General features: G+C 43.5%; 1 protein-coding gene across 1 annotated transcript in view; it reads left to right on the top strand.

Moving 5' to 3' along the window:
* Positions 1-23,755, top strand: part of APMAP (adipocyte plasma membrane associated protein) — a 26,987-nt gene extending 3,232 nt beyond the window's left edge. Inside the window, exons 2-9 of the mRNA XM_056567620.1 lie at positions 4,335-4,451; positions 7,782-7,897; positions 8,871-8,963; positions 14,525-14,641; positions 14,717-14,891; positions 16,976-17,110; positions 18,198-18,390; positions 20,170-23,755. Of these exons, the coding sequence (XP_056423595.1) occupies positions 4,335-4,451; positions 7,782-7,897; positions 8,871-8,963; positions 14,525-14,641; positions 14,717-14,891; positions 16,976-17,110; positions 18,198-18,390; positions 20,170-20,379 (1,156 nt within the window). The 3' untranslated portion in view covers positions 20,380-23,755. The remainder of the gene's footprint in view (positions 1-4,334; positions 4,452-7,781; positions 7,898-8,870; positions 8,964-14,524; positions 14,642-14,716; positions 14,892-16,975; positions 17,111-18,197; positions 18,391-20,169) is intronic.
* The last annotated feature ends 800 nt before the right edge of the window (positions 23,756-24,555 follow it).

Genomic DNA, 24,555 nt, shown 5'->3' with positions numbered 1-24,555 from the left:
AGGCAGAGAGTGAGCGCTCTGTCTGACACCTCCGTGCGCACAGGCAATATTGGAGGCAGAGAGTGAGCGCTCTGTCTGACACCTCCGTGCGCACAGGCAATATTGGAGGCAGAGAGTGAGCGCTCTGTCTGACACCTCCGTGCGCACAGGCAATATTGGAGGCAGAGAGTGAGCGCTCTGTCTGACACCTCCGTGCGCACAGGCAATATTGGAGGCAGAGAGTGCTTCTAGGGCAGTGGTCTTCAACCTGCAGAACTCCAGATGATGCAAAACTACAACTCCCATCATGCCCAGACAGCCATCGGCTGCCCGGGCATGCTGGGAGTTGTAGTTTTGCAACATCTGGAGGTCCGCAGGTTAAAGACCACTGCTCTAGGGAATGTAGAAGCGCCCAATGTGTCTCCTGCACGGGGAGAAGTAAGAGGAGAAGGATGGGCACTGTCTGTGTACATAGAGGCATCAGACGGTTGAAGTGAGCGCTCGCTCTGTAATGTCAGTCAGCGCTTACAAAGGAAAAATAAGGGGCGCATGCGCTGGGACCTGTGTCAATCACACAGCGGTCCCAGCACTGATGTACAGGGGATAGGCGTGACGGCCGCGGGGCATAGCGAACCCCTGGCCACTCCTATCCGACTGTCACTGGCAGCATATAAAAGGGTTATTTGAGCTAATAAAAGCCATAATAAGAGGGATAGAAGTAAGGCTGGAGACATATTCTACTATATACACAGTCTGGTGAGGTTATATGCCCCAAACATCATGACAGTTACGCTTTAATATATATATATATATATATATATATATATATATATATATATATATATATATACACACACACACATATCCCTTTACATTTGTACTAGTGTTTGTATTCATACTGCAGAGAAGCATATATGAGTGGGTGTATGGTAGGACATGTGGGTTTCACCTGACTCCTCCTCAGATTAGGGCTGACACATACAGGGTGTATATAGGAGTGAAGGGAAGATGCAATCATAGGAGGAAATGACACCGATGTCTCTCTGACCTATAGAGTCCTGAATTGTTTGCGTTCTGTGTGTTTCCTCGCTGCCTTTTCTACAATACCATCTTTCTATTCTCTGTATACTATACTTCTGTATAGCTTTGGGAGCATTTGTATCTGTTGAGTTCATAGGATGCTAGCCTTAAAAATTGTATAGAATCGTGTGTGTGTATATATAATATATATAATCTTCTAATACACCTGTTTGGGTACACTCCCCCAATTTTCTAGGGGGGGGGGGGGGGGTTGGAAAATCTTGGTTGACCTAGAGGGAATGGACTCAAACACTTTAAAGAAAGCATATAATCTACCGCTAGACGATGCGGAGTGCTGTACTCTGGTCTCCTCGGAGCTCCTGTAGAAATCAATGGAGCGCCTGCCATCTACTGCACATGCTCCTCACTCAGAGCCGGGTCCTGTTCCGGAGATCGTGGGGGGAGTCCCAGCGGTCGGAACTCCTGTGATTATCTACTTATCCCCTATTCTGTGGATAGGGGAGAAGTTAATTTTGGCTGCAGTACCCCTTTAAGCACACTTATGTTTACACTAGGGATCGACCGATATTGTTTTTTTTTTTTTTTTTTTTTTTTTTTAGGGCCGATACCGATAATCTGCCACCTTTCAGGCCATAGCCAATAACTTATACCGATATTCCGGTATAAGTGATCGGCTATTTCAACCCCCCCACTGACTGGGCAGAAGCCGTTGCAGATCAATAATTTAAAGCGGGCGCTTTTGTGGTGCCAGAGACCGCCGCAGCCACCACCCACTTCTCTCCCCCTGCCTGTCCTGGGGTCCTGAGTCTAACCACCACAGTTGCCCCATCGCCTCCCCCCCCCCCCCCCCCCCCATCCTCTGTCCACATACTGCCGCTGCCCCATCGCCTCCCCCCATCCCCAGTGTTATAATTACCTGTTCCTGGGGGCCCACGATCCTTCTGGCTCCGTCGGTGTCCTGGCCTGTCACTGTGCGCACTGATAGTGACGTCGCATTGGGGACGTCACTTGTCATTACGCAGCACACAGCAATAACGCAGGAGCCAGAAGGATCGCGGACCCCCGGGAACAGGTGATTATAACACCGAGGATGGGGCGGCGGTATGTGGGCAGAGGATAGGGGGAGGCAATGGGGCAGCGGCGGCGATGGTCTTCTCTGGCTGGGGGGTGGGCATTATCGGCATATCGGCAAGTAATTGCCGATACCGATAATGTCCAAAATCGCGATTATCGGCCGATAATATAGGCCAAACCGATAATCGGTCGATCCCTAGTTTACACTTCAGGCTTTATGCACATGACCATATTAGGGATCCATAATACATCACCTATAGAAATATATGGACTGATCCCGTCCCCCCACTTACATACAGAAGTTGGTGAGTTATGGCAGTACACAGGAGGAGGAATCTAAATGTGTTGGGAATACGTCATAGATCAGTGGTCTCCAAACTGCTGACTTCCAGATGTTGCAAAACTACAACTTGGCTGTCCGAACATGCTAGGAGTTGTAGTTTTACAGCAGCTGAAGGGCACCAGTTTGGAGACCACTGTCGTAGATTAACTCCTTGCTTTCCTATCTGTGCTCTAGTGTGTTAAAGGAAGAATAAGCCTAGAAAGAAATCATCATATGTAAACAGAAGATAAAGTTGCCCCCCACAATGTGTTAATCTGCAGGATTTTCAGCATGTTCCCAAACAAATCGTTTTGCAAATAGGCCAAGGGTTAACTTGCTGCTCATCTGTTTTCAGCTGGGGGGGTTGTTTAAGGATTTGTCCTGAAAGACACACAGAAAATGCAGGCATATCCTGTGTGTCAAGATGTTCATCAGAAAATGATGATCAGTGCAGATCGGCCACTGCAAGGAAGGTGAGTATAACTTTTATTTGAGTTGAACTTTTTCTAATGCTGGACAACCCCTTAAAGGGAACCTGTAATGAAATGTTACCATATAAAATGTGTGGCAACGTGTTCTATATGGTGAAATCTTTTTTTCCTTACCATGTCCTGGGAGACATTCCTGCCTGCATGGATGGTGAAGATATGAAGTTAGAAAGTCTCTTCCACCAGCCCCTAAGTAGTCCCCTGGGTGGGTAGCTGTACTCACCTAGTCCTGCTGCTGTAATAACGCCTCCCCCTCAGCATGATTGACAGCCCACGTCACTGCTCTGTTCCCTAAGCAGACGGAGTTCAACGATGACGTGGGCTGTGCCCAGGCTGTCTGTTACACTGAGTGGGCATGATTACAGCTGGAGAAGACAGGACTAGGTGAGTATAGGTCCCTGCCCAGGGGACTACTTAATGGGGAGAATGACTAACTGCATATCATCGTCATCCCTGCAGGAAGAAATGTGGCATCAGGCTTGTGCACGTGGTCTAAATATATATATATTCGACCAGGTGCAGAAGCCTGATGCCACATTTCTTCCTGCAGGGATTATGATTATGATACGCAGTTAGTTATTCTAATAAAAGGTGAGAAATCTATATATTTCTCCCATTGTATTGCTATATAAGACAAGATAGGGTTAAAGAAAAGGTGGAGATAAGAGAAGGAAAAGCTGGAATTTTTTATGTACATTTTATGCTGAGTATTTAGCGGTAAGTGCCTCAGAGGATATAGTATGGAAGAACTAGTCGTGTTGGGGGTTTCGTCACACTGCTGTGCTGTAATATTGTTCCTGCTTACGCAGTTGGTTGTGTTGTAATGTGTGCACAGCATTTTTAGCAATGTTTGGGCTACAACTCATGCAGGAACAGAGACTTTAGCAATAAATAGAGAAGAGAATGATTCTGCACCATCATTTCCTTTATTACTGGAGGAGTAATAGTGTATGCATCAGAGGCTGGAAATGTGGTAAGTATTTCTTCACCTACGGAGATTTTTACTATTAGATGTAAATTATAAGAGGAGTGATCCTGTAGATAATGGATTCACACCAGGTTTCAAGAGCAGTGACACTAGTACATGATGTTCAGAATGTACTGGAATATAATGGGCCAGTTGGTTTTCCTACTTCAGATTACTGTACGGCATTGGTCCCCAACAAGTAGCTCAAGAGCCACGTGTATTACATTACTCAGATGGATGACCGTCGTGTAATACCGCTATTCACCTTCAGCGGATTCTTCAGGGAAAATGATTTAGGAATCCGTTTAGGGCATCCTATACATTTAGTACCATATACATGCAGGTCAGATTGACTGTTTTATATACATATTTTAAAGTGGGGCCAGTATACTATGATGTCAGTGGTATCTGTGCTGTACACACTTATCAATAACATTTCTGTCTTTTCTCCTATCTTCTACAGTACCTACAGTGGAAAGGTATTCCGTGCCACCTTGACGTGCCTGGCGCTCCTACTCCTGATACCGTCTCTGGCAGGGCTGTGTCTTCTTGAGAGCCCTATTGAGCCGCAGTATCTGAGGTATGTTCAGATGCACAACTATTTCGAGGGGGAGAGGTTAGTAAAACAAAAACCATATACTTACCTGTTGATGATCCCATTGGTGCCCATCCTGCTGCTCAGACAGTCACTGGTCACATCAGTGACCCACCTCATCCATTGATTGGCTGAGCCACAGGTTTGGCACTGGCGGAACGGCACCTACGGGGAATCATGGGCAGGTGAGTATTTGTTTTTATGTTTTACTGAGCTCTTCTAAATGTAAAACCTTTTCATGTGTGTCTCTCCCTATGGCCAACTTTAATCTCTAGCTTGAGGAGCTGCGTTAAAGGAGATATCAGTCCTGAAAACGTATCCCCTGTCCTAAGGATAGGGGATAAGTTTCAGATTGTGATGGGTCGGACTGCTGGGGCCCCCCTGTGATTTCCTGTAAGGGTCCCCGGCAGCCCGCGGGATGGGGGCGTGTTGACCTCCGCACGAAGCGGTGGCTGACACGCCCCCTCAATACAACTCTATGGCAGAGCTAGAGCGCTGCCTTCGGCAATCTCAGTCTCTGCCATAGCCCTGTATTGAGGGGGCGTGTCGGCCGCCGCTTCGTACGGTGGTCGACACCCGCTATCTGGCCAGCGAGCCAAGGTCCCGTACAGGAGATCACGGGGGGCCCCAGCGATCGGACCCCCGTGATCTGAAACCTATCCCCTATCCTTAGAATAGGGGATAAGTTTTTCATCACTGGACTACTCCTTTTATAAGAACATTTTATAATCTTTTAAGATAATGCTTCCAAAGCTCCAATTCTTTTTTTAATCTTTACTCCTGGTAAATTTAATATAGAGAAAATATATAAAATATTGACTGAAGGTTGGAGGATGTGTTCGGAACTCAACTCATCTGGATGACAAACAGGTCATATCAGTGAGTAATGCCATCCTGGCTATGTGAGAGGTTTTTCTGCGATATAGTATAGTGCCGTACACTTCAGAATAACGCTGACTCTTAATAGATGAAATGTCCTTGTATAGCAAAACCCATCGTTGTTCCGTAACCTTTACATACTTGCCAGACTTGTTCCTGGTCATATTCACACAGCGCCCTCTCCTCTGCAATTACTTGTAATGTTGTGTAAAACGAGTTATATGGATCTTGAGAAAGACAGGAGACGGACAAGGAGAGCCTAAGGGCTTCATGTTTGTAGACTTAACCATTAAGAGCCCTGTCCTTGAGATGGATAATAAAGTACAAGTGTGAGTCAATAATCGTCTGAGATACCACTGTAAACTTGTTAAGAAAAAAAAAAATTTGAAAACATTACTATAATAATTGCTACATGTACATTAGGGCTGCAACAAACCATTAATTGCACAATCGATTCGTTGGTGAAAAACAGCAAAATTAGAAAAAAATTAGTTTTTTTTGGGGGGGGGGCATTAAAAAAAAAAAAAAAATATGTACAGTAGGCATATAAAAACAAGTGAACAAGGTTTATTATGTTTCTCCTTGCCTCTATTTTGGCACAGTGTTTCCTAGAGATGAGCGAACTTACAGTAAATTCGATTCGTCACAAACTTCTCGGCTCGGCAGTTGACTTTTCCTGCATAAATTAGTTGAGCCTTCAGGTGCTCCGGTGGGCTGGAAAAGGTGGATACATTCCTAGGAAAGAGTCTCCTAGGACTGTATCCACCTTTTCCAGCCCACCGGAGCACCGGAAAGCTGAACTAATTTATGCTGGAAAAGTCATCAACTGCCGAGCCAAGAAGTTCGTGACGAATCAAATTTACTGTAAGTTTGCTCATCTCTAGTGTTTCCCAACCAGGGTGCCTCCAGCTGTTGCAAAACTACAACTCCCAGCATGCCCGGACAGCCTTTGGCTGTCCGGGCATGCTGGAAGTTGTAGTTTTGCAACAGCTGGAGGCACCCTGGTTGGGAAACACTTGAGCATTTAAAGCAAAACTGTCACCTCCGTATGAGGTATGGAGGTGAAGGAACAATCAGTTTTGGCATAATGTGAAGAGAAGGTCCTTTTTCTTACTTTGCCCGTGATTTGTGAAGTTATATTCATGTTGTCTAGTAATGCCGGTGAACAGTCGGAGGGTCCTCCGGTCCTAATTCGCTCCCAGCATGGAGCCCTGTACATCAATCATGCTGGACCAGCAAAGTAATTAAAAGGACCTTCTCTTAGAACGCACTATGCCCTGACTGATGGTGCCTGTACCTCGTACGGAGGTGAGTGCTGCACTGCACTCTGCCATCAGCCGGACGGCTCCCAACGGAGAATATGAAGTTACTGTGCTGTGATTTCATATTTTTTGCCGGGAGCTCTGATTGGTCGACACTGACCAATCGGAGCTCCTGTGCAGAATAGGACATCCTGTGCTGGGAGCAGGCGGAAGTGCAGCGTTAACCCCAAAAAAATGAGTCAGCGATATGACATTTGTAACTTGTTTTTGGCTTAACAGCGAATCGGAGCTCGATTAATCAATGATGTCAAATCCTGTCAAAAACTAATCCAGTGATCGATTTTTATCGATAATATTGATTAATCATTGCAGCCCTAATGTACGTCACTGAGGGTCCAAGATGTGGAACAGTGATTGTCCTGAACCTTTGTAAAGGGCAAAAACTCCTCTGCTGTAGCCTACATCTACCGTGGCTTGTTTAGTAGGGATTGACCGATTATCGGTTTGGCTGATATTATCGGCCGATAATCACGACGTTATCGGTATCGGCAATTACCTTGCCAATAATGCCCCACACCGTACCGACCAGAGACCGCCGCCGCTGCCCCATTGCCTCCCCCATCCCCGGTTTTATAATTACCTGTTCCCGGGGTCCAAGCTACTTCTGGCTCCTGCTGCATCCTGCGTTACGCTGCGCGCTGCGGTGCGCAATGACGAGTGACATCCTCAACGCGACGTCACCGCCAGTGCACACAGTGACAGCTCAGGACGCAGCTGGAGCCAGAAGTAGCGTGGACCCCGGTAACAGGTAATTATAAAACAGTGGATGGGGAAGGCAATGGGGCAGCGGCGGCGGTCTCTGTCCAGGGCGGTGCTGTGGTGCGGGGGTTGGACTAAGGACCGGCAGGGGGAGAGAAGCAGGGGGGGGGGTGCTGAAATAGACAATAACTTATACCGGAATATCCACAGAGTATCGGTTATAGGTATCTGCCCTAAAAAAATCGATATTGGTCGATCCCTATTCTTAAGTGTTAAGTGTCATAAATCAGAGTTGAGAGCATGGAAACCAATTGATTTTCATTGGCCTAATGACCAAATAGGAGGACAAGGAAGTCTATTCATGTCAGGAAGTCAGTTGTAACCTGTTTTTACTAGATGTTTTATTCTATTTTAGCTTCCAAACACCACCTCTGATGACAGGAGTTCTGGAGCCAAATGTAAAACTGAGAAAGGCTGAGCGACTGTATGAAGGTCAACTACAGGGCCCTGAGTCACTGGCCAACATCGGAGGTAGGATAGAATTTTTTTAAAATGTTTTCTGTGTGTTGGAGTTGTGTGGGGTTTGGAGGTGTGTATAAGAATTAAAGGGGTTATCCACTGGTTTACTAAATCTTAAATGCTACAGGGGTGGAGGAAAATAGAAAGAAAAACCCATACTTACCTAGCCACCCTGCCCTGCACGGGACTGTTTACTTAATCCTGCTGCTGGAACTGTTTACTTAATCCTGCTCCTGCCTGTTTCCAATGAATTTCTGACCATAACCGCCCGCTCCCGGAACATATTTGTCCAGTCCTGCCCGCCTCTGCAATGAGTGTCCAATCCCACAAAAATTCTGAAAGGTGCCTTCTGCCTAGTTATAAAGTAATAGAGGTGCAGGCTGCTTAACACTATCCCCCAGCTTTTCCAGGCTCCTAAATGGCACAACTGCTTAGAAATGCTACCAGCATGGCTGCCAGTAATTTACAGGGACTATTATGAGTTCGGAAGTGTGCCTGTGCATAAATTGATACAACTATATGCAGATATGCCATTCAGGATTATAGAAAAGCTGTGTGTATCACTTTATGCACAGGCACACTTTAGAACTCATAGAATAGTCCATGTAATGTTGTTGGGGCCATCAATGGAGGCCATGTGGCCATATGGTTGCTGTACTAAGCAGATGTGCCATTCAGTAGTCTGGGAAAGCTGTGTGTGACAGTCAGACTCTGTAATGACTCATGACCTTGTAATAATTACATGGTCTGAATGTCATTAAACTGAAAGCAAGCATGCCATTCAGGAGCATGGAAAATGTTTTTGCCTGGACATGTAACAGAGGGGTCTTCTCTGCAGTGCCTGGGATTAGTGCGTATAGCATGTGACCGTCTGCTCCCTCCCACATCATACTTGCAGTATTGGGTATTTCAGCGGGTCCTGCTGATCTATCTAGACCACGGGTATCGTTTGCATTCTTAAATCTGTTCTTACGTGTTTCTTTAGATGTCTTGTTTACTGGCACTGCTGACGGACAGATTCTGAAGATTGAAGATGGAATAATCCACACCATAGCAAGACTTGGAAAACCTCCTTGTGGTGAGAAATAGAATCTAGCTACAGTGCATTTAGTAATACAGAATGTTTAGGTCTCCTGTATACTACCTTATCTAAAGGGGAGATATGGAGCGGTCAGACCTCCTAACAACCGTCCCGCACAGGCTGACTGACAGCTCTCCAGATACACAGGTGACAAGCTGCCACTTACTGGGAGAAGCAGGACTCACATTCGGACTTTCTTTTTGCATGAAAATGATTGGACTATAACAGAAGCTGATATCTCCTCGCTCTCTACTATCACTGATTGACTAGATAAGTTAGCCAGAACTATGACCATTTTATTCTATTGTTTCTCATCCAAGTCCTCAAGTACCTTCAGCAGGTAATGTTTTAAAGGTATCCCTTCTCCACAGTAGAGGGGAACTCTAGCTTATTGGTGGGAGTCCGAACATGCACTGAAGTGAGTGCACCATGCATGTGTGATCAGTGCCCCATTCATTCTCTATGGGGAGCATTGCTGAGCTGTGAGGTCTGTGTCTGTGTTTATATCGAATGCTCCCCAGCCCCCTCCAGCCTGCGTCTACCAGACATGGTTAGAAAGCCAAAAACAGGTGAGGCGGCTGTTTTGTGCAATTTTGTAACATCCGTTGAGTTTAAACAATGTGGCACCATGAGCCATGCTGTTTCAATAATTCCAGGAGTCAATGGCAGTTATGCCAATTGCATAAAACAGCTGCCTTGGGTGTTTATGGGTTCCCTTCCATCTCTGGCAGATGCAGGCTGGAGCGGGTTGGGGAGCCATATTTTCTAGATGGCAATACCCCTTTAAAGGGGTACTCCACCCCAAGACATCTTATCCCCTATCCAAAGGATAGGGGATAAGATGTCTGATCGCGGGGGTCCCGCCGCTGGGGACCCCGCAATATAGCATGCAGCACCCACCTGTTACTGCTCCGGAAACGCTGGAGGGTCTGGCTCCAGACCACGGGGATGGAAGATCGTGACGTCATGACCCCGCCCCTGTGTGACATAACACCACGCCCCCTAAATGCAAGTCTATGGGAGGGGGCGTGACCCTCCAGCGCTTCCAGAGCAGTAACAGGTGTGTGCTTATCCCCTATCCTTTGGATAGGGGATAAGATGTCTAGGGGTGGAGTACCCCTTTAAAAACGAGATGTTGTTTTTCATTGCAGTTTTGTTCTCGTACAGTATCTCGTACAAAAAATGCTGATTTAAAAGTAAAAAATAAAAATGATATTTAAAAATATCACAAAGAATTGAAAAAAACAAAAAAAAAATGATTGTACCAATAGGTAATTTCTGAAAATAGATCCCTTTTTATGGGTATGTTGACACTGATGAATTGGAGCGGAATTGAAGAGGGATAATTTTATTCAGGAAAATCTTGATTTTTGCAATTTTCTCCCTTCCGCATAATTCTGCACAGAATTTCCATGTGAATTGTGCATAAATTCTGTGTGAAATCCCATTGACTTCAGCGGGCTTTTCGCCACAGAATCTGCCTGAAGAATGAACATGTTCAATTCTCCGGCGGAATAAAATTCAGCGTCAGAATTCTGCTAGCAGAAATTCCTCAGTGTGAGCGGGGCAGCGGGAAGTCCATTAAAGTCAATGACATTTTCAGTTAAGAAAAGAATTGGGAAGGAATAAGCAAGCAGAATTACTAGAGTAAATGGCTCTCCAATTGCTCAGTGTGAACATACCCGAAGGCTCCATAGATAATAGGTCCCCAATATAATGATATAGTCCTTGTATCTGCTAGTATTTCCTAAAATGCAGAATTCTGAAATCCCCAGTAGTTTAAACTAGCTGTCTGTTCCTGTAGCTCAGGCTGATGTATATATTTATTAATATTTCTGTATCTGCAATTCCCCATAGCGCTGTGTGTTTTAGTAACAATTCTCCCTTGTATAAAATGATTTCTGCATTGTAAGTGTATAAAGGAATTCTTCTTCCTATTGGACACACGGTATTAAAGGGGTACTCCGGTGAAAAGCTTTTTTCTTTTAAATCAACTGGTGCCAGAAAGTTAAACAGATTTGTAAATTTACTTCTATTAAAAAATCTTAATCCTTCCTGTACTTATTAGCTGCTGAATACTACAGAGGAAATTCTTTTCTTTTTGGCATTCTCTCTGATGACATCACGACCACAGTGCTCTTTGCTGATGTCATTATAATAACTCTTTATTTATGCAGCAGTGCTAACCACTGAGCCACCATGCTTCCCTTAGCATACATCTGCTATGCATGGTTGCTAAAATGGACAGAGATGTCAGCAGAGAGCACTGTGCTCGTGATGTCATCAGTGTTCCAAAAAGAAAGGAATTTCCTCTGTAGCATTCAGCAGCTAATAAGTACTGGAAGGATTAAGATTTTTTAATAGAAGTAATTTACAAATATGTTTAACTTTCTGGCATCAGTTGATTTAAAAGAAAAAAGGTTTTCACCGGAGAACCCTTTTAAGGAAGGAATAGTTAGTGTACAGGATATGTTTTGTGCTCCTGACTGGTCTGAACAAGACATTGGCTGAGGTTATTCTGTCAGCCGCTCAGCGGGTAATCGTTTTTTAAGCAATGACTGACAGCCAAGGCTCATTGTGCAAAAATACTTAAGCTCCATGAATTATTTTTGTTTGTGAAATGATCCCAAGTATCAATCTACTTAGAGGCTTCGGGAAATGTTATGTCTATTCCTATTGTTATATTCATGTAATCCTGGAACGACCCTATACTTGCTCGCACGTCAGCTTGTAACTGTTCTCGTGTGTTATGGTGTGAGAGACCGGAGTAAGAATAAAAAGCATATACTTACATTTACACGTTAGCCAAAGAGAAATTGGTTGGTTGTGTCCCATCCATTGTATACACCACATGCAGTATTAGCTGTGGGACTTTTTGTACAGTATACAAATGTACAGTATGGTCACAGCAAAAAAGCACAGAGGTCCGGAAATAGAAGAAAGGCTTCCAAGTTTATTCACACCATAAAGTGTACAGGTGTAACGTTTCAGCAAGACTGCCTTGGTCAAGTATACAAAACATACAAAATAAGATATAAAGTGGTTAAAAAACACGTGCAGTATATCTTTCTTGATTAAAGGTACAGCCCTTCTTCTCTGATAGGAGGTTAATAGTGACATCATCAAATGACATTAAAGGGGTACTCCGCTGCTCTGTGCTGTTTATTCCAAATGCTGGAGCCGGCGCCAGGAGCTTGTGAAGTCATAGCGCCGCCCCCTCAGGATGTCACACCCCGCCCCCCTCAATGCAAGTCTATGGGAGGGGGTATGGTGGTTGTTACGCCCCCTCCCATAGACTTGCATTGAGGGGGCGGGGCGGGACACCATGGGGGTGCGGGACTATGATGTCACAAGCTCCAGCGTTCAGAACAGTTTGTTCCAAAAGCTGAGCAGTGGAATAACCCTTTAATAATAAAGTGCAGATTCTTACAGCAATGTGTATGCAATATATAGAGAACAAGAGGGGACTCCACATAGCATCAGGAATCTAATCTCATTGAACATACATAGTTTTGTTTGTAAACACAATGCGGCTGCGCATAGCTCCATCACCGGAACTTTTCACCTTAGTGACGTCTGTTCCGCCCTCTCCCGATTCAGACTCATCAGCCTCCATGCGCATGCGCCGAATCCTGGTGTTCGCAAAGAGTAAAGGCAGTGGGCTCCAGCCTAATGTGCTTCCAACTCAGCGCACAAGACTATAGGCTGCACCACTGATCTCAGTTTGTGTTTCAGGGAATTATACAGAGCTGGTACATGAACAATATATGGGGCATATAAGAGTGCATGCAAATGTACAGTATGCTATGTTTCCAAATCATGGTTTAAGTAAATAACTCCACTTCGAGTTTGTCTGGATTCACATTTGTTTGCTGCACAGCCAAAAACCTGGTGGCAAAACTGCATATATTTTACCATGAATGGCCTAATTTGCCAGCTAGTACAGGTGAAGCCGATAGGCCTTGTATATCAAAACCTTCTAAGGGTACCATTATGCAATTTAAAAACTGATGTGATATTCCCGCTGGACCCATATCATTCATTCGAATCAGCCAGTCTGAGTCAGATAGTGGCAGACTACTGTTTTCAGTCCGGCAATAAAATCTGATACGGTTCAAAAATGAGCTGGGAGAGGGGAAAACTGTGCGCTCCCGTACCCCAGCCGGACCGGCGCTGAAATCCATTGACTTTAATGAGCCGACCGGAGTCACAGTTTTCCTCCGGTCGGCTAATTTTTGACCTGTATCTGGTTTCTGACAGGACCTCAAAATGTAGTATACTACGTTTTGAGGTCCGGTCAGAAAACCGGATACGGGTCAAAAATGAGCCGACTGGAGTAAAACAGTTGGGGTATGGGAGCGCACGGTTTTCCCCTCCCCAAGCTTGATCCGGCACCCGTACAGTGAAAACGTGGTGTGCATGCACCCATAGTCTTTATATGCTATACCAGCACTTACCACAGACATTTTCAGTAAACCCAACACAGTTTTGCGGCACTGTTTTTGGCTACATTCTGCTTTAGTGCCCCATAGCTGCATCGTGTGAACCCCGACTATAGTAATGGTTTACTATAATTATGACCCTTTGCACACATTGCTACACACCTTATTTTGCTTTGTCATTTTTGGCTACGATGTGTATTGTTTAAAAAAACAATCTTATCCATTTTACCGTAAGGCTGTAACATAACATAGATGAAGTGAGGGTCTAAATCTTTTTCAAATGCAGAATACATATTAATATATTTGACATTTATTTGCATTGTTATATTACAGTCTCTTGGCTCTCAAAGCTGCATCCATATTTTGCTTTGCCTCTTTTTCTATTCACTAATTGTGAAAGTCAAGGATAGGAATAGCATGACTGTAAACAAAGGTCCCCTAGCATCGTATCCCCCAGTTCAATAGGAAGATTTAGGTAATCTGAGACAGACTGGTTGCTATTGACTTGATGCGTGGCAATGTCCCGTCTCGGTAAGTGATTGAGTGAGTGGCAGTGTGATTTATGGAACATTGGCCCCAGTCTTCTTCCTGGTGCCCGGCCCCGTTACATCACACTGCCATCCATTCAGCCTATCACTGACTGAGGCGGGAATAAGCTAAGCTGTAGTGTGAATAATTGACCACAAAAAACAGGAAGAGGATCACAGCAGTGGTCGGAAGCAGGATACCCGAGTCACCAGGGAAGCGGCGGGATTTAAGCAGTGCATTTCTAGCTGTTAGGCTGCCATCACAAACTTCTCGGCTTGGCGGTTGCTGACTTTAGCCTGCATAAATTAGTTCAGCTTTCAGGTGTTCCGTGGGCTGGAAAAGGTGTATACAGTCCTAGGAGAATGTGTCTCCAGCCCACCGGAGCACCTGAAAGCTGAACTAATTTATGCAGGGTAAAGTCAGCAACGGCCAAGAAGTTCGTGACAAATTGAATCACTGTAACTTTGCTCATCTCTATTTGTAACTTCCCTGAATGCATCTATCTTACATTTTTACATTATTTTTATATTTGATGATGTTGACTTTTTTTTTTTTTTTTTGTTTGTACTTTTCAATTCTTTTAACCAGGAACCAGAGACAACGAACCAAACTGTGGAAGACCCCTTGGACTCCGTGTTGGCCCCAATGGGACCCTTTTTGTTGCAGATGCTTACCAAGGAATATTCCAAGTGAATCCTGTGACAGGTTAGTGATGCTGGAGTATGCCGGAACCTGTGGTGGTAACAATAAATTATTCTGACAATGTTTCTTCTTGTGTAGGTGCGGTGGAACAGCTTGTATCCTCCCAGATTCCTGTTCAGGGGAAGAAAATGTCCTTTGTCAATGATCTTGCAGTGACCAGTGATGGAAGGAAGATCTACTTTACCGATTCCAGCAGTAAATGGCAGAGACGAGATTTCCCTTATCTAGTCATGGAGGGCATAGATGATGGACGGCAAGTATTCCATTTATCTGCACCACAGTTGTGATCTGGAAACAAAAGAAAACCTTTTTAGTAAATTGAATGTCAAATGTTAGTTTATGGGAAGCTAGTGTGATTTTGGTAGCTTCAGAGCAGAAGCCATGCAGAAAGAAGTGATGTCACTTTTTTTTTCGCCAAGTTCACCATCTCCCATTGAAGTCATAATTTTTTACATAGAAATCTGTGCAGTTTACACTTCAAAACCCACACAGTTAATGGCCATGTAAAATACTCTTATATTGAGAAGAAAGTAGAAAGCATGTCTTAATGATTTATGAGCTAAATGATAGGAAATTTCTAATCAAGACTAGTTTGAATGTTGCTTCATTTTGCATTCAGGAAACAAATCAACAATTAAACAAGAAACAAAAAGCAGTGCAAAATAGTCCATAGACTTTAACTCTAATCCACATTAAACCCAATATACTGGGTTATTGTGCGTGTAAACAGCTTTAAAAAAAAAAAAGTTGTTACTTACTTTAATCTGTGTAGTATTTGTAGAATGATGCCCGTTCATTCTTCTCTTCTGATTGTGCAGCTCTTCTTGGAACCAAGAAGCTGGCTGCTTTTGTTCATCCCACCTCCTCAAAACAGGAAAAAAAATCTAAAAGTTATATATTCCCCATAAAGGTACCAGTTTAAACATCAGGTTGTTTGCAAAAGTCCATAAACGACTCTGTTGGTCTAAAAAAAAAAACTGTTGGGTCTTTAAATGCAGTTAAGCTACAACAGATCATTTTAGTTTAATGTAGAAAAACAAAACTATATGTATACATTTGGTATCACTGTATTGATAAAGACCTCAGTATAAAAGTATGATTTATGTCCCAGCAAATTCCATAAAACAAATCCCTAAAGTTGTTTTTGACGCAAACGGCCTCTGGCACGTGCTCTGAGCGCTGCATGTAAACAGGTATAAGACAGCCTGGGCATGTGTCTTAAAAAAATGTTTTCACCATATAACCACTTTAAGGGTGCATTCACATTTCTGATTTGTATATGGCGGGAGAATTTCCAGACAGCCTTCTTCTGTATCACTGCCAGATCAGCACCATATATCATTGACTTTAATGAACTGTTTGAAGTCAGGTTGTGATGGCTCAGTCGAAAAATAGCCAACTGAAGTCAAAACCTTACTCCGGGCAGCTACTTTAAACCAATGGGGTATGGTGTGGATCTGGGAGCAGTACAGCAGGAGGCGGTATGAAAATTCACAGTTTATATCTGAATGCCGGATACACAAATCCAAATTGACTGCACCCTAAGACTGATGTGTGAGCCATCAGTATTAGTAAATCAACCAACCCCCCACTTTGCGTACTGTCTTAAACGTAGAATACCTTTACGGAACTTGTCTTTAAAGGGTTAAATGTATCCTTGTCTAAGCACGTATCCCAAAGTCTGATGTAATAGTAGCAGTTGTAGCACAGAGAAAACTGAGTAAGGCTGCATTCACACCTCGTTTTCAGCCTACGGTTGCCGGAATCCGGCTGGACCAGCGCTGAAATCCATTTACTTTAATGAGCCGACCGGAGTCAAACGGTGAATCTGGTCGGCTCACTTTTGACCCGTGTCCGGTTTCGTGACCGGACCTAAAACTGTAGTATCTACGGTTTTAGGTCCGGTCAGGAAACCGGAAACTGGTCAAAAATGAGCCGACCGGAGTCACCATTTGACTCCGGTCAGCTCATTAAAGTAAATGGATTTCAGCGCCGGTGTGGCTGGGGTACGGGAGAGCCTGGTTTTCCCCTCCCCCAGCCGGATCCGGCAGCCGTAGGCTTAAAACGAGGTGTGAATGCAGCCTAAATAGAAAGGAATGATCAGTTACACAGACATTGTATAAAGCTGTGTGACAAGCCGCATGTGGAAACTTGTACAGCGCGGATATATGGAATGTAAGGAGATGATTGAAAAGCTCAGAAAAGATTTGGATCAATTGTGCTGACAATAAGGAAAACTGTAGGCAAGGGTGTTTTCTGACACTGGTGACGCTCTGTCCATTCATCTACATGACAGTCATGGGATTACCTTAATCCTTCAATATTGTTACTTTGTAGCCTGCTGGAGTATGACACATTGACTAAGGAGGTGAAGGTTTTGATGGGAGGATTGCGGTTTGCCAATGGCGTGCAGCTCTCTCCTGCTGAGGATTTTGTGCTTGTTGCAGAAACCACAATGGCACGTGTGAGGAGGTAAGTGCTGGCAGTGTGTTCATCCATATGCTGTATTACCTGTGGTTACTAACATCCTACAACATTATTTATACAACTAACATGGAAAACTGAACAAAAACAAAGACTTACTGTCTTCTATCTCCATTAATGACTTGTGCATTGGTTACATTTCGAGAGCTGTCTTCTAGAAACATCGCCTTTCTTGCTTCAGCTTGTATGTGGTATTAAAGTTTAGTTCTATTGAACTGAATGAAGCCATGTTGTATTACCACACTCAACCTGCGCACAGGTGTGGCGCTGTTTATCAGAAAGGAGCTATGTTTTTCTAATCCTATTCCTAACTGGGGATTTTTAACGTTAATCCTATTGGTTGCCAGACTGGTAAATGAAGCTTGCAGTTATATCTATAGATCCTGGGGGTCCCAGCAATGAGACCCCCAACTAATCAAAAGTTTTGATGGTAAGTGTTTATGTAGTGCTGGTTTTGTTATGTTTGTATTTTTATAGTTTACATTTTAAATTTTTTTTGTGATGTAAGAAAATTTATATAGAATATAAAAGTAAAAACCGTAACGCTTTAACTCCCACTCATTCACAAAGCGTTTTTGTCACTGTTAATTTGTGGCAATATCACTTTTTTTAGAGGAAGCTAATAATTCGTAAGGCTATTGTGTCATTGTCCTAGATCAGTGTCTCCCAACCAAGGTGCCTCCAGCTGTTGCAAAACTACAACTTCAAGCATGCTCGAACAGCCAAAGGCTGTCGGGCATGCTGGCAGTTGTAGTTTTACAACAGCTGGCGGTACCCTGATTGGAAAACACTGCCCTAGATGATCAGCCCTCCTGAAAGCTTGTATTAAGCGTATATCAATACATCAGTGGCTGGAGTACATGGGGTATATCATAGCAAGAAAAGAGGGCCAATAGGAAGCTGCATCAATCCTCTCAAAATATTGCATTATTTTCCAATTTTGTGGAGACCACAGACGCCTAATCACGATGGATCCTTTATGGGTCTCCAAACTCCTTTGGCCTTTATCACGGCTGTCATATTTTCTTTCCTTATTTTTTTCTTTACCAATGAACAATCTTCTTATTATGTCTAGATATTATGTGTCCGGACTCACCAAAGGCGGGGTGGACACGTTTGTGGACAACTTGCCCGGATTTCCTGATAATATCCGTCTTAGTAGTTCTGGAGGATACTGGTTGGCCATGTCGGCTGTAAGACTTAACCCTGGATTTTCCATGATGGATTTCTTAGCGGACAAACCATGGATTAAAAAAATAATCTTTAAGGTATGTAGGCTTAGAAGGATATAGTGGTTACTTACTTAATTTTTCTATAGTTGAGTGTTTTCCAAAGAGTGGGCCTCCAGCTGTTGCAAAACTACATATCCCAGCATGCTCATATAGCCTTTGGCTGTCCGGGCAAGGTGGGAGATGTAGTTTTGCACCAGCTGGAGGCAAAATGTTGTAAAAACCCAGCAGTAGTGGATAGAGAGCATATCAATTCAGTGAGATTACATTCCAAACAAACATACAAAACTTCATAAAAAGTTTATAATTTATAAAAATGCTTGACATGTCAAAAGTTTAGACCAGTCAGGGTCTCGGTGCTGAGACCCCCCAATCCCTAAATATAGCCAAGTAAAATATTCGGCTCTGCAATGCATTCCCTGTCTTGTGCTCAGTCTGTCTCATTACAGTAGTCGGGCTCCATGGACTCTTATGGAGTTCTTCTCCAGCAGTCAGCCGGACCGAGCACCCAGCCAGATAATACAGCACATGGCCGCATGCTTCACTCTGCTATATCTAGAGATTGGAGGGGGGTCTCAGCACTGAACTTTGTCTGTCTGTCTGTATAATATGACAATAACACTTACAGCCCTCTGTGCTGCAAGGCAATGATGCTAACATCCAAGCCACCATACTGTACAGAATGTCCTTTACTGTTAGCATGTAGGACATAGCTGACATGTTCAACTGCAGATCTCACCCCTAAATAATGTCCATTTGATCTGCGGTCTGCAGAATGCCTAAATTTCTATGCAGAAAAAAGGCCATAGCATGCGTATGTTCACCCGGCAGAATTGCATGGAATTCTGCATGAATTTATAGCCAATTTACTTCAATGAAATTTCTGTAACAGAAATTCTGCTGTGTGAATGGGACAGCAGAATCCCATTAAAGTGTATTGGCTATAAATTCATGCAGAAATTCTGACATGTGAACATAGCCTTACTGTAATATGCTATAGATTTTACCTGTACCTGAATCAAAAAAGGTGAAGAGTGCCTTAAAGGAGTTATGTAGTATAAAAAAACGTATCCCCTATCCGATCGTCCAACTGCTGGGACAACCCATGATCTCCCGTACGGCACCCCGCTCTCCTCATAAATGGAGGCATGTCGACACCCGCTAAAGCAGTGGCCAATCCCCCCTTTCCCCCCACATTCATGTCTATGGGAGAGCCGAAGATACAGCATTCTGGTATCTCCAGCTCTCCCATAAAGATGCATGGAGAGGGCGGGTCAGCCATAGCTTTATGCTGCGGACGACACACTCTATTTATGCAGTGAACTGGGGCACCGGGCGGGAGATCGCGGGAGGGTCCCATCAGTCGGACCTCCCGCAATCTGACATTTATCCCCTATCCTGCGAATAGGGGATACGTTTTTAGATACTGGACTTTTTACCTTTTTAGTTACGGAACAGATGATATCCTTTCATAGTTATGTCACATCAAAGGAAGGGCAACTGTTGCTGACATTTCCTTTTCTTTAGAAAACACTTTTCTGCAGTCTCCTCCTTATCAGGATTATAATAATGATCACATTATTCCCAATTGGTGATGGTTACAGGTCACAAAGCATGCCCACAACATTCTTTCATAGAAGTCAAAGATTACCGTATCTCCATACTACAGGTTTCTACAGTCAATTTGGCTGCTGTAAGGCATTTCACTAACAGTGTTAACGGAAAACAAACTCAGACTAGAAAAATAAATATAATGTAGTAGTTTTAGTTAAATAAAATGTAAATATATATAGGTGATAATATTTTTTTTCTCTGTAGTTCTTCAGCCATGACACCGTGATGAAGTTTGTCCCTAGGTACAGCCTTGTCTTGGAGCTAGGAGAGAAGGGATCTTACAAGAGAAGTTTCCATGATCCTAATGGAGAGGTGGCCCCCTACATAAGTGAAGCTCACGAGCATGATGGATACTTGTACTTGGGTTCTTTCCGGTCACCGTTTATCTGTAAATTGAACCTTAAGGATGTTTGAAGTTTCCCTTATGTGGAACTTGATGATGCATAATGGAAAGGTCTTAAAGGACCCTGGACATAGCTGTCACCATGTCAGCTGCTCTGGATTGTACTTTGCTCTGGATCATAGAGGCACGCTCTAATTTTGTGATATGTTTGGATAATAGCAAAGTAATGTATTGAATCTTTGGTTTCCAGGAAAATCTGATGTTTTTTTGTTTTATCATCAATTTTGTATAATTTGTAAAGAATGTATACAGTAAGGCTGTATCCGTGAACAGGTATACATACCAATAGTATAGATATGCTTGTAGCAGACGTCAGGTAGTTTCCTCTATTTGTAACATAATTGACACAATGCATTGTGGGGTGTTTTTGTTTATTTATTTATTTTTTTAAAGATGTGATCCAGTGCATTTACCACAATTAGGCAGCCTATGTGCCCAATACTAATACAGGTTTCAGGGTTTCATTATTGTGAATGATATATTAAAGGGGTACTCAACCCCTAGACATCTTATCCCCTATGTGACGGATAGAGATAAGATGTCTGATCATGGGCTCCCGCCACTGGGACCCTCCGCGATCTCCCTGCAGCACCCAACATTTGTTTAGAACACTGGCTGTGGCGCTGGAGGCTCATGACATCACGCCCCCTTAGGACATCATGTCACACCCCCTCAATGCAAGTCTATGAGAGGGGGTGTGGTGGCATGAGGGGACGTGGTCGTGACATCACAAACCTCCAGTGCCACATCGCTAGTCATCCGGCAGCGAGCAACGTTCGCTCCATGCACCGGATGACTGGGGTGCTGCAGCAAAGATCACAGGGGTCCCAACAGCGGGACCACCGTGATCAGACATCTTATCCTCTATCCTTTGATAGGGGAATAAGATGTCTAGGGGCGGAGTACCCCTTTAAGCTTATATTGCTGCCAGAATAACCCTACAATATTAATAATTTTAAATCCATTTATAGCCTGAGCCTAGAAGTGACTTTTTTTATTCTATGATTTTTATAGTACGTAGAAGTTTGTAATGACATATTTTAGCCTCAAAAGAATTTGCAGGAACCTAAAAGCATAAAGTGCAGATTTTTCTTTTAAATTAACACATTCATATATAATGACTTCCTTTTTATATGCATGGAGGATTGCATGAATCTGTTATGTTTGTGCATGCAGCAAACTACTGCGAAAAAATCCATTCTGCATTACATTGCACTGACTCATGCAGTGGTCCCAACCCATTCACTAACAGTGGGTGGTCTAATATGTGCGTATGTTATATGGGGAAATTAGAAAGCTGAGAGCAACCTCACTGCTGCTGAGATAAGAACTGGGGGGCTATATGTTTCCATTAGGAAAGCAGCGAATCTGTTCTACGGGTGACTGAAACCTGTGTTTTCAGCACAAGCTTAAAGTCCATGTGCACTTTTGTAACCATTTGTTTATTGCTCCAATACATCTAAAGTAATTACCTGAATTTCTTTGCAAAGTGTGTTCCTTAAAAGTATCCTACCATTAGATGGCTCCAGCTCTAGGATATCTCATACAGAAATAAGCAGATGGAAGACAGGGTATTGTCACACCAGCAAAAAAAAGCCCCCCCAAAAATTGTGCCTAAAAAAAAAAACTTTCAATTTCCAGCTCGCATTGACTTCAATAAGGAATGCTCAAACAGTGCTAAAAATCATCACTAATAAAAACTACCTGTAGAAACTGTGGCAATTTTCAAGCGGTTTTTGCAACCACATGAACATAGACATGGCTGCAGGATCAGACTACATGTTACCATAGACACACACATATCTGCATGTTAGCTGTATACATGTAATAGTAGGACTATTGGAATCGGGACTGTTTTCAGAGTTGATTCATTTCAGATGCTTTGTAGCAATAATTTTTAAACTTTCTAACTTGGGAACAAGTACCAGACATGATAGCACAAACTAGATATTGAGAGACCTATAGACACTATTAGAGCCAAAGTGGCATAGTGTTATGAGTGTATATATTCATGAGCTGTCTATTATTACTAGCTGGGTTAACTCGGCCATGCATGAATGACCCAAAAGGAAAATGTCACACATTTTAGTTGGTTGCCTTATAGACTAAATGAAATTATATTTTATTAATTATAATCTATATGAATCTAACTACAATGCATAGTACAACTTATAAAGTTTCTTGTTATACATAAGTGACGAGTGAAGGATTTTCTCCTATTTCGGGACATTGGCGGGGTGCATGAGCTGTGATAAGTAAGAGTGCATGTTTTTAGAACTCCCACACCAATGTCAGTGCATGTGTGGTCACCTCTATTTCCTAAAAATCAGTAGGGGGTACAAGCTCCCAGAACATGTCTGACTGTCTTCCAAATGGGACCCTTCAGTGTTAGGTGTTATCCGGCCAAAGACCAGCACCCACATTCTATGTGGGACTGCGTCTCCAGCCTCGGAATGCTCTTTGTATCTGGGACTGGAGACGTGATGTGGAGCCACGCCCCCTTGTGACGTCATGTCATGCCACCTCCTTTCATGTCTATAGGAAGGGGCGTGGCATTATGTCACGAGGGGGAATGGCGAGAGCTTTCCGAGACTGGAGACTCAGCACTGTATAGAATGCAGGTGCTGCACAAAGATTGCGAGGGGGTACAATCGGTGGGCTCCCCTCGATCAGACAACTTATCCCCTATCCTTTGGATAGGGGATAAGATATCTTTGGCCGAATATCCCCTTTAAATGGGTACTCCGCCCCCAGATATCTTATCCCCTATGAATAGGATAGGGGATAAGATGTCTGATTTCAGGGGTCGTGCAGTACACAGCGTTCGTTTAGAATGCTGGGTGCGGGCTGCGGTGGTCATGACACCACGCCACGCTTCCTCAATGCAAGTTTATGGGAGGGAGCGTGATGTCACAATGGGCGTGGTCAAGATGTCACGATCCCCGCTGCCCACTCCAAGTGTTCAGAACAAAATGTTCCGAATGCAAGAGGGAGAGCCATGAAGAAAGAATGTCCCATTTTGGCAGACTTTGCTTGGTCTGCCTAGCCTTTTAAATTTATAATGGGGACATCTCTTTAAAGGGATTTTCCAACCAAGTCCTATCAAATCCCAAAATTGCGAACCTCAGTCCAGAATAGGGACATGACCCCATGAAAATCATAGGAAAGTGTTTCCCAACCAGTGTGCCTCCAGTTGTTACAAAACTACACATACAGTTGTAGTTTTGCAACAGCTAGAGGCTCACTGGTTGGGAAACGCTGTCTTAGGGACTACGCAAGTACTGGAGGTGTAAGCACATTGAATATCACAGTGAGCAGCCACAATCTGTAATAACAAAAGAACTTGATATGAATTGATTTAATAAAAAAGGTGTTAGCCCGGAGTAATATCATGCTGCTAGAATCTTTTCTATCTTTCATATAATATTATTTATATAAAAATACTATAAAGGCAAAGATCAAGGGGCATTTAGAAATAGGCCATTTGTGTAGCCTCATGGGTTCCACCATGTTGCTCCACACTCAATGTAGCCATGCGTTCCTACACAAGACTGTTAATTTACTATTACATAACCTATGGCACTAACAACCCCTCTGTATTCTCTGTATTAACCAGCAATGTTTGGTCATTAAAGGATTAGATTTTTTTTTTCTCATGATCATCCACATAAAAGGCAAACTAAAATAATAGTGAAAAATTGTATTGCATACATTATTACATATGCTGCATCTCTACATTGTTAATCTAATAAAAAATGTTTTTTTTTTCTCGGTCGCTCTTCATTGGGGGACACCTATACTGATGGGGCATATGCTTTTGCCACTAGGAGGTGCTGACTCTAGAAAAAAAGTCTGCTCCTCCCTGGAAGGATATACCCGCCTTCTGGAAGTGAGGTAATCAGTTTTAGCTAGTGTCAGTAGGAGGCAAGACACAGGTCCGGGAGCTACCCAGACCTGGTCTTTAAAAAAATTATTTTCTAGTAATGGCTGTTTAGTTTGGTTTTTATCTCCCTTTTGTTTTCCCTTTTTCAGGTGGGGATTCAGGAGCATGGCGCTACCTGTTCCCCCATATGCGACAAAGGGGCATGGAACATAAGAGTATGGGCCGTCAACCCCTTATCGCCAACGGCTAGCGCCTGGAGGTTGTACCCTGGGTCAGAGTCCCCCACTTGCCCCTGCTCACCCCG

This window comes from Hyla sarda, chromosome 3, assembly GCF_029499605.1.
Source record: "Hyla sarda isolate aHylSar1 chromosome 3, aHylSar1.hap1, whole genome shotgun sequence".
NCBI lineage: Eukaryota > Metazoa > Chordata > Amphibia > Anura > Hylidae > Hyla > Hyla sarda.
The sequence above is the reverse complement of the archived record's forward strand: the minus strand, read 5'-3'. Positions and strand labels throughout refer to the sequence as shown.